Raw genomic sequence first — 10,729 nt, forward strand, 5'->3', positions numbered from 1 at the left:
AACAAAAAAAATTAATAAAATAAAATCAACAAGTCCCAAAAAAATCTCTTTAGCTTTTCAACATGGTAAGTATCAATTTGGCTCGGGTTGTCAAGCATTACAACCTTGTAATTGACATTATTAACCCTTTTCACAATTTTTGCAGGACCTTGCCATTTTGGAGCTAACTTGGCCATAAAATAGTCAGCAGCACGAGACAGAGGGTGAGTAAGGATCCAAACCAGATCTCCTTCTTCAAAGGATTCGACCTTTCTACGTTTATTGTAGTATTTGCCTTGCCTCTCTTGGGCTTGACTAGTCTTCTCCCTCACTTGGTCAATAAGAGCTTTCTGTCTCTCAACAGTGCTGTAGGCTACATGATCGGGATTAGGCGGCTTACGAATTAACCGCTCAAGTGGACCTTTTAACTTGCGTCCTAGTGCAATCTCTGCCGGAGTGAGAGCCGTGCTCTCTTGCCATGCTGAATTAATGGCATACCGGAATTCTGGTATCCACTTGTCCCAGTCACGGTGATTGTCATGGACGTAAGATGCTATCATCGTTTTCAAAGTCTTGTTGACCCTCTCAGTTAAGTTGGTCTGGGGATGATAAGCTGTAGTGAGTTTTTGAACTACACCCCATCTTTTGCAGGTATCGTTGAGTAGCTGGGCAGTGAACTGAGGCCCACGGTCAGAAACTAAGTATGCCGGAGTTCCCCATCTTGTGAACATTTCTTTTGTCAGAATGTTGGTTATCAGATGAGTTTTAGAAGACCGTAGAGCAAAGAGTTCCACCCACTTGCTGCAATAATCCACAAAGACTAATAAGAATTCATTGGCTCGTGGGCTTCTTGGGAAAGGACCCATCAAATCTACTCCAAGCATAAAGCCAGGCTCTACTACTGGGGTTGACTGCAAAAATCCCGATAGCTTAGAGATTCTTGGTTTGTAGGCTTGACATGTCTTACATTGGGTACAAAAACTCCAAACGTCTTTACGAATCTCAGGCCAATAAACATTGTCAAGTAGCCTCCGTAAGGTTTTCATTCTTCCCAAGTGTCCGCTCAATGGGTTTGAATGAGCAAATTGCAAAAACTCTTCCCTCAGTGATGCAGGTATAATTAATTGACTAGTGCTCTCTTGTTGCTTGCCAGGTACCCTGCGAAACAAGTAGTCATTCTGTACAATGTAAGCAATACGGTTTGGATCGGTATTGGGTTGCTTGGCTGACTCCCATAAAGACTGTAAAGAAGAATCAAGCTTTTGAGCCTTCCCAATCTCATCCCAACTGACTGGTAAATTAGGGTCTGGTTTTGTGGGTTGGCACAGGGCAATGTGGCCTACCACTTCTTGCACAGGTATTCCTCTGGATAGGGCATCAGGTACAACGTTACATGATCCCTTACGGTACTTAACCGTAAAGTTAAAACTTTGCAGCTTTAAAGCCCACCTGGTCAAACGGGAAGATGGTTTAGGCTGATTAAATACCCAAGTCAGGGCTGAATGGTCTGTGAGTACTTCGAAGTTCCTTCCCTCCAAGTACTGCCTCCACTTTTCCACAGCCCACACCACGGCCAGACACTCTTTTTCTGCTGTAGAATACGATTTTTCTGCTCCTTGTACGAGCCTTGAAGCATAGGCGATAACATGCTCTAAACCATCAATGTCTTGGGTCAACACAGCTCCTAATCCTATATCACTAGCATCAGTTTGTACTTTAAAGTCCTTAGTGAAGTCAGGTGGCATTAAAACTGGTGCTTGTTGGAGGGCGTTTTTAAGATCATTAAAAGCATTCTGGCACTCAATGGTCCAATCCCAAGCAGTGTCTTTAGCCTTTAGTGCATGTAAAGGTGCTGCTCGCTCAGAAAAGTGAGAAATGAAACGATGGTACCAACTTGCAAGACCCACAAACCTTTGTACCTCCTTGACATTCTTGGGTACCGGAAAATCACGGACTGCTTGGACTTTAGCAGCTTCGGTACGGACCCCTTCTTCAGAAACGACATGTCCAAGATATGTGATGGTTTTTTGCAGCATGGAACACTTCTTGAGGTTGAGTGTTAATCCTGAAGCTTCTAGTTTGGCAAAGAGTTGTTTGAGATGTTGGAAATGGTCTTGAATATTTTTGGAATATATCACAATGTCATCAAGATAAACAAAACAGAACTTCCCTAAATACTCTCTCAGAACGTTGTTCATTAGTCTTTGAAAGGTTGCAGCAGCGTTTTTGAGGCCGAAAGGAAGACGAACAAATTCAAACTGATTGTTTTTGGTGACAAAAGCAGTTTTTTTTATACTGTCTTCATCCATTCCTACCTGCCAGTAACCAGACTTAAGGTCCAACGTGCTGAATACAGTCGCTCCATACAAGGACTCCAGGATATCTTGAATCTGTGGCATTGGGAATCCATCAAGAGGAGTCTTGGAATTTAATGCTCGGTAGTCAACACAGAAGCGGGTACTACCATCCTTCTTTGGCACTAAGACTACTGGTGCTGCCCAAGGGGATACAGAAGGCCTTATAATGCCTTTGTTAAGCATATTTACTACTTCTTCGTCTATAAACTTTTGCTTGGAGACGGAAACAGGGTAAGCTTTCTTACGCACAGGTACCTCATCGAGGGTATGGATCCGGTGACGAATTAAAGTAGTCTGTCCCAAATTATCCGTGCATACTGTTGGCCAATCAAGCATTAGACCTTCTAGTTGACGTCTTTGCGCTTTAGAAGCATCGGCTCAATCTACCAACTCCTTTATGGTGGCAAGCGTAGGGGAAGTCGTTGGCACTAAAGGTAATGCAAGGTGCAAACTAACTGTCGGCGAGGGTGAAGAAGTGTTGAAGGTGTGGATTGTATCGCTTTCTTCAGGCAGTGTATATGTAGAGTTTTTAAAATCAAGGAGGATTCCTGAGGTCATCAAAAACTCAAGCCCCAATACAACTGAGAAAGTCAAGTCACAGTCTCTCATCACATAGGCTCTTAGAGGATAGTTATGACCATGGATTGTACTTTGCCAAGATATCTTTCCTAAGGCTGACTGTACATAACCATTAGCAAGGGAAAACGACTGTCCTCTACTTGATTGCATGACTTCATGTTTTGATGTCAATTGTTGCCAACATGACTCTTGCACTAATGAATAAGTGCTTCCAGTATCCAGTATTGCTTGATATTGATGGCCTTTGATAGTTATGGGCAATGTTAAGGTTGTTATCGGCTTTCCGTCATTCTCTGAAAAGACAGCAATATGTGGATTAGATTGTCGTCCTCTTGGGAATTTATTGGTTTCAGCAGGCTTTGAGGTGTTTTCTTGATGTCTTTGCCTCCAGAAGGCTCTCTCCTCACCTATATCTCTCTCTCTATGAGCGTTCCTACACGTACCAGCTCATCCACAGTAGTTGCAGTACCTCTCAAAATACTGGCTATCCTTGGATTGCAATTCCGGAGTGCTGCTTGGAGAATCTCACGTTCCGTCATAGCTGGCTTCAACCTCAAACATAATGCTCTGTACTGGTACGCAAACGTCCTGATGCTTTCATCAACTCTTTGTTTCCTTTCTCTTATTCTTCTCTCCACCTCAACTTCATGATCTTCAGATAAAAAGGATTGAAGGAAAGCAGCCTTAAATTGTGACCATGTTCTTACTTTCTTCTTCTCTGCCAGCCACCAATCTTTAGCTGTATATGTTAATACAGAAGGAAGCATGGATAAAATTTCACCATCATTCAAAGGCTGTATAGCCAGATACTCATCACATCGCTCCAGATACGTAATGGGATCTTCTCCGTCTAAACTTCCGAACTTTGGAAACTCTAGTTTGATGGGGGTCTGGCAATGTACAGGTCGAAAAGAACTATGGGTTTCTACAGTGTGGTTAAAACCTGGAGTAGAAGTGGCTCCCCCAGAAGACTGAATTAGAGATCTCAGCTGGCCATCTCGCCGTTTCAGGCAATCCATAGTCACTTGTCCCAACTCCTGGATTTTAGTTTCTAAGGTGACTTTTACTTGGCCGCATCCAGCCTCAAATTTGGCAGATAGTGAGTTTTCCAAACACTGAATATCTGTGTGATGGTCCTTATGCAGGTCTAATATGTGTTGCAACTGACCTTCAATAGCAGTCATCCGATTACTTTGCTCATTCAACTGGCGTTGCATATCTTTAAAATGAACATCAGAGGAACCTTCTAAACCCTCCACTCTACTTTCAACTTTATGCATTCTTGAGGCCATTATCATAGTTAATAGACTTTCATCTTCTTCATTTTCAGGAGGAGGAGGTAACAGAGAATCATCGAAATCCCCTTCTTGCTCTACATCTTCTTGTTCATTTTCCAGATATAAATTACTAAGAGAATGAATAAGGTCTCGGACAGGCTCACGATGCCTAGTGAAATTTTCTGCAGAATAGTCTGGGCTTAAAGGAACACCACCCTCTGCCTCTCTTTGTGTGAAGGCCATTTTGCAACTAACAAACCACTAAAAGTAACCTTAGCTTTAAAGACCCAAGTTGATAGCAATGCAATGACACCTCAAGATATGGTCACAAAAAAACACATATATGGCATGACCCATTGAAAGCAGAATTTGTCTCTCTTCAAGATTCAATCAAGTTTTGCTTTTTCTTTCTTTAAGTCCCTGTTCGGGCGCCATATATTATGTAACACCTGATATTAAAATAATGTTTTTGATGCTACATAATTAAGGGACCAGAGACTTTCTCATTTCAATGAGCCACGTGTATTACACCACAAATCAACATACAGTCAGTAACTTACAATGTACATATAGTTACGCAGTTGCATGGGAAAAATCAAACAATTCAGTTCAGACTTTTGTAGCAGTGTCTTTGATAACTCAAGGTTCAGTCTTTAAGTGACGTAGAAGCAAGAGGAAATAGTACTTAAGTGCCTTGTTGATGAGGCCCCATCTGCCTGCAACCGAGCTTCCCAGTAACTGTCAATAATGTGAACTGTAGTTATAAAATGAACCATAGATGGCAACAAGATGTTGTGGACAAAACGAAGGCAGTTAATCCCATTTTTGATCAAGGTCCTATCAATAGTTCAGCTTCCAGCTCAGGCATGCATGTTGAACCCTCTGCATCAAACAAACAGATAAACTTAGTGCCACTATTAACACATTTACTCGTCCCATATTTACATAAACATTACCCAACATCATATATACAAATAAAGTACTAACAAGATAACTTACATTTGAGTTAAAGAACCTCAGGTTCCTCAAATGAGGGAAAAAAAGCATTACAGCATTGGTGAGAAAGCTTCTCCATGTGGTTAACACCTACTTCCTACTAGTGATGTGACATTTGAACCGAGGCGTCGGAGCTTGTGTCGAGCAAAAATGGGCGTGCCAGATGAAGCCGCGATTCGAGGCTTGTATTGTTTAAGTGAAAATCACGTGACTGATGACAAACGAGGCCTCGGTTTGTGTGGATACGTCATCGGTTCGGTCTGAGTGTCGCTTCCGGATAAAAGGGGTTCGAAACTCGCGCCTCTTTGTGGGTGTTGTCAGGAGTTGTAGAATCAGTTGTAGTAGTGTCAGAGAGTTAGAGTTAGAGAGTTAGAGAGTTGTGTCATCGTCGTTATTGTGTCATATATGTGTTAGGGCTATATATTATTACATTATATCAGGTTAGACTAGTTATAGTATATTGTTATTATTAATTATAGTAGCTATATTATAGTATTATATTACTTAGATAAGATTATTTGGATTGCTTTGGATTTTTGGACCTGGACTGGACTGCTTTTTGATTTGGATTGCCCTTTTGGATTTGTTTGCTTTTGTGACCTTTTTCCTTGTAATGGAGCCAGCAAGAAAGAGGAAAACCTCCCCTGTCTGGGAGTTTTTTGAAATGGTTGGTCAGAATAAGGTATATGTATTATTATTATTTAAAAAAAAAAAAAAATCTGTCTTGATATTAAAATAATCCTCACTATATGGCTGTATTATATTTCATGTCTATTAATTTATGTTTCAAGGTGAAATGCTTGCTGTGCCTAAAGGAGCTGACATACAGCAATAACACCTCCTCCATGCTCAGGCATTATCGAGCACTGCATGAGCAAGCACAAACTACTACCAATCCACACAGGAGTCAAAGTAATTGATAATAATTTTTTTTTTTTTTTTTTTACCACATTTAAATAATATTATTTAGGATCCTACAATACACCTGCATTTTATTTTATTATAGATTCCAAAAAAGAAATGGTGAATGAGGCCCTGGTGAACATGGTCATCAAGGACTCCCAACCCTTTTCCATTGTGGATGATGATGGGTTTAGGGAGCTCCTGCATGTGTTGGATCCCACTTATGTTATCCCAACGCGAAAGGTATGTGATGAATAAAGTGGTTCATCATTATTTAACAAGTTACAAGTAAGAGTATTTATTTTCTGCATTTATTTTTATCCACAGGCTTTGAAGGTCATGGTTGATCATAAATATAAGGAGGCTAAGGAGAAGGCCAGAGAGCAGCTGCAGAAAGTTGCGGCTATAAGCCTTACCTCGGACATGTGGACATCCCTAAACATGGATGCCTACCTAGCAGTAACTTGCCATTTTATAGATGACAATGACAAGCTCTGCACTATTTTACTAGGTGTAGAGCATTTCCCTAACAGCCATACTGCTGAGAACTTGGCTGCTGGACATATCAAGCTCATGGAGGAGTGGGGCATAAAGGATAAAGTGAAGTGCCTGGTAACTGATGCTGCAGCCAACATGATAGCATGTGTAAGATCATTGAATGTTAGGCATGCGATATGCATTGCACATGCACTAAACCTTATTGTGAGGAAATCTTTTGATGACATCAGCACCTTCAATGACATTCGATCCAAATGTAGAAAACTTGTGACCTATTTCCGAACCAGCACTACAGCAAAAGAAAGACTGGCCCAAGTACAGGAGCAGATGGGGAGACCAGTTCTGAAAATGATCATTGAAGTGGACACTCGCTGGAACAGCACTTTTAACATGCTGGAACGTCTCTATCAGCTGAGAGAGCCAGTGGGGGCAGCCCTGGCCTCTCTAAAGACTGACATCACCCCTCCTACAGCCCTGGAGTATGAGGCAGTCCGGGATGCTTTAGATGTTCTTGGCCCTTTCCGCCAGGCTACAGTAGAGCTTTCGGGAGAGAAAAGGGTGTCTGCCTCCAAAGTGATACCTCTGATGAAGATGCTTAATCACGCTGTCACGAGCAAGCTTGAAGGCCTCAATTCAAATCTAACAAAGCAGCTGGGTGACAGCCTTGTACGGAGGGTCAGGGAACAAGCAGTAAATTTAGAATCAATAAGTGTGATGACCATGCCCACGTTATTGGATCCCAGATTCAAAAAGCTGGGATTCTTAAGTCAAGGGAAACTGCAAGAAGCGGTATCAAGATTAAAATCTGAATGTGCTACTGTAATCAGAAGTTCTGGTCTCCAATCTGCTTCCACCAACACACCCCCAGCTCAGCTGCCAGCCTCTTCAGAAGCAGGTCAATCTACAAACAACAGTAAGTAGTATATGTCTTTGTTGTGTGAATGTTCACATTAATGATTAGTACTGTGAACCATTCTTAATGGATTTATTTTTTCTTTGTACCTTTATTATTAGGTGACCTTTGGCATCTACTGGATAGCACGGTGGATCACAGTAGAAGGAGCTCAAGTGCAACAGCAGATGCTACTGTAGAAGTGGACCGATATTTAACAGAAGTGAATCTAACAAGATCTGAGGATCCACTAGTATATTGGGCTCAACATAAGCATCAGTATCCTCATTTATATCAGCTGGCACTGGCGTTTTTATGTTCCCCTGCGTCCTCTGTTCCATGTGAAAGGATCTTTTCCAAGGCTGGAGAGGTTTTGTCCAAGAAGAGGAATCGCCTAAACCCCAACACACTTGAAAAGATTCTGTTCCTCAATAAAAATAATTTGTAATTCTTCCTTCACCCACCTCAAACTGCAGTGTTGCAGTTTGCTCCTCTATATCCCCAGTCCCATAAGCACAACACTGCACTAAAACTAGTAACAGTTCAATGCACTAAACAACCCAGAAACAATTCTTAATATTTCCCACCCCACACTTTTCTGTTGTAGTTAGCTTTATTACACTCCCTCCACCATAAGCACTGCACTCAACACAAGCTCACTTTTGTTGTTCATACTGTCACTATCCCAACAATTTATGAATAATTAATGAACTGTGTGTTACAGTTGTCTCTGCACAAGTAAATTCAGACAGAGAAAAATACATATTTTATTTTATACTCAGGCAAAAATGTCTGCTCAGGTTTTTTTATTATTGCAAATGAAAGGTTACAGACATTAACAGTGAGAAGAAAATAAAAAATAAATACATAAAACAGGAGGGGGAGGGGCAGGGGGAGGGGCAGGGGGATGGGGATGGGGAGGGGGAGGGGGAGGGGGGGGTGACACTGGTTCAGAATGAATTAATTTGTCTGCTATTTCTTTGTACAGTAGCTAGGTGTCACTAGTGAGCAATGTTGAATGAAGCTTCGAGTAATGAACCTTTGGCTGAAGCAATGGGCTGCGAGGTATCAGTGGTTCAGGAAGCCTCATTTTGCCATCACTACTTCCTACTCCATACTTCTTCTCTTACTCTTTTATGCTACTAGGCATCTCACTGGCTAGAGCACCCCCTAGTGACAGGATTAAATAACACACGCCCTGAAAGCTAATGGGACAAAATGTAACTGTAAAACTGTTACAACGCGCCACCCGTGCGCTCAGCTATTTTTATTTATTTATTTTCTCTCGCGCGCTCGTGCCTTTGAGTTCATAAAAGCTCAGGTGAGTAATAAACACTCAACAAACACGGTGAGTAATGTCTTGTCCTGTTATTATCATGCGTCGCGTCTGAATGCATTGTTGTTTTGACAAATCGATTTGATTTATAATTCTTGATTTTTCTCTTTAAACTCGCTTACAACGAACATTTTGTACTTTTCCTCACTGAGAAGCACTAACGTTACTGCTCAAACCTCATTGTTACAACGCGGACTGTTGAGCAGACGCGTCTCAAGCCTATTAGTGATCCAACGCTGCATACTCTTAAAGGTTATGTCCGTGGATCACGGCTGAGAGCGTCTTCTCCACACTCACTTACAAACAAACATTTTTTTTTGCGCCTATCGTGCGTCTACTCTACACCCCTACCATTAAAAAAAAAAAAAAAACGGATTATATCCAAGACTTCAGTCATAAATTAGTATTAATATTGATAGCATCACTGGTAGCTTCGTTGTTAACTCACTGTCCATCTGTTAAAATGGCGAATATATCAGATGTAAGTAAGTCTACCTTTTGGTGCAGGTGAGGACACATTTGAGCTGCACGCACTGCAGTCTGAGCTGGAAGCTGTTGAGAAACAGATCCACGACCTTTTATTGAGACAGGCCGAGCTGAGAGACCGGTGTTTAGCTCTTGAAACATCACGCGCCGATGCACACAAATCAGTGTTTAACGTTACTAACCCGCTGACTCCGACCGCGTCTACTCCGTGCGTTTCTAAATGCATATTCTAAATGTTACTCAGAAAACGGGTTATAAGTTTATTTCATTTGAAGTACTTGTACTAAATGTTACGCTCTTAGATGTTAGAAAAACATGCCTATTATCTCTAGCCTTGGCTACCGTATATAGACCGCCAGGGCCTTACGCTGATTTCCTAAAAGAGTTTGCAGATTTTCTCTCAGACCTATTAGTCAATGTCGATAAAGCATTAATTGTTGGAGATTTTGACATACACGTAGATAATCCAAATGATGCGTTAGGAGCTGCGTTTACAGATTTATTAAATTCATTTGGGGTCAAGCAAAACGTCACCGGACCAACACATCGTCTTAATCATACACTCGATTTAATTATATCACATGGAACCGATCCAACCGATATAGATATCATTCCACAAAGTGATGATGTCACTGATCACTACAAGGTAACTTGCGTATTACGTACTGCTGTAATATGTCATGCGGCGTCGCGTTATCAACCAGGCAGAACAATCCTCCCATCCACCATAGATAATTTCTCAAATTGCTTATCTAATCTGTCTCAGCTGCTGCCTGAACCCAAACAAACAGATGAACTAGAAGAACTAACTAGCACTATGAGCACCATTCTCTCTAGAACATTGGATGTGGTTGCACCCATTAAATTAAAAAAGGTCAGAGAGAAAAATAAAGCACCATGGTATAACAATACTACGCATGTTTTAAAGAGAGAAACCTGTATTTTAGAGCATAAATGGAAACAAACTAATTTAGAGGTCTTTAGAATCGCGTGGAAAGACACTATGTCACGTTATAAAAAGGCCCTAAAAGCGGCCAGGGCTGAGCACCTCCGCAAACTAATAGAAAACAACCAAAACAATCCAAGGTTTTTATTTAACACCGTGGCTAGACTAACAAATAAACAGACGTCACCCGAACAAAATATCCCGTTACAGTTCAGTAGTAATGATTTCATGAACTTCTTCACTGAGAAAATAGAAAGCATCAGAACCACAATTGTAAACGTTCAATCTTCAATCGCGCCTTATAATTCAGCTTCAATTATCACCCCGCAAGAACAATTACAGTGCTTTACAACTATAGAACAAAAAGAGTTAAATAAACTTATCACTTCATCTAAAACAACAACATGTTTATTAGATCCTATACCAACTAAACTACTGAAAGAAGTGTTACCTGTAGTGGAAGAGCCTCTCCTCAATATT

At 41.1% G+C, this 10,729-nt stretch overlaps 2 protein-coding genes across 3 annotated transcripts; one reads left to right on the forward strand and one right to left on the reverse strand.

Moving 5' to 3' along the window:
- Positions 1 to 476: 476 nt before the first annotated feature.
- On the reverse strand, positions 477 to 8,604 carry LOC309490500 (uncharacterized protein). 2 transcript variants are annotated; one of them, XM_082159714.1, is made up of 3 exons: positions 8,586 to 8,604; positions 5,192 to 5,278; positions 477 to 5,074 (listed from the first exon to the last, which is right to left on the reverse strand). In XM_082159714.1, the coding sequence occupies exon 3, from the start codon at positions 4,433 to 4,435 to the stop codon at positions 3,323 to 3,325; it is 1,113 nt and encodes a 370-aa protein (XP_082015840.1). In that variant the 5' UTR covers positions 4,436 to 5,074; positions 5,192 to 5,278; positions 8,586 to 8,604; the 3' UTR covers positions 477 to 3,322. The 2 variants fall into 2 exon arrangements, with proteins under 2 accessions (XP_082015840.1, XP_082015839.1); XM_082159713.1 differs by lacking the exon at positions 8,586 to 8,604 and having other exon boundaries at positions 5,192 to 5,283.
- Positions 5,533 to 8,354, forward strand: LOC309490474 (E3 SUMO-protein ligase ZBED1-like). Its single transcript, XM_082159668.1, has 4 exons — positions 5,533 to 6,100; positions 6,195 to 6,334; positions 6,419 to 7,502; positions 7,604 to 8,354. Exons 1-4 carry the CDS (start codon positions 5,938 to 5,940, stop codon positions 7,927 to 7,929), a joined length of 1,713 nt encoding a protein of 570 aa, XP_082015794.1. The 5' UTR covers positions 5,533 to 5,937; the 3' UTR covers positions 7,930 to 8,354.
- Positions 8,605 to 10,729: the final 2,125 nt, after the last annotated feature.

Source organism: Leuciscus leuciscus, assembly GCF_965113295.1.
Source record: "Leuciscus leuciscus genome assembly, chromosome: 25".
Classification (NCBI taxonomy): domain Eukaryota; kingdom Metazoa; phylum Chordata; class Actinopteri; order Cypriniformes; family Leuciscidae; genus Leuciscus; species Leuciscus leuciscus.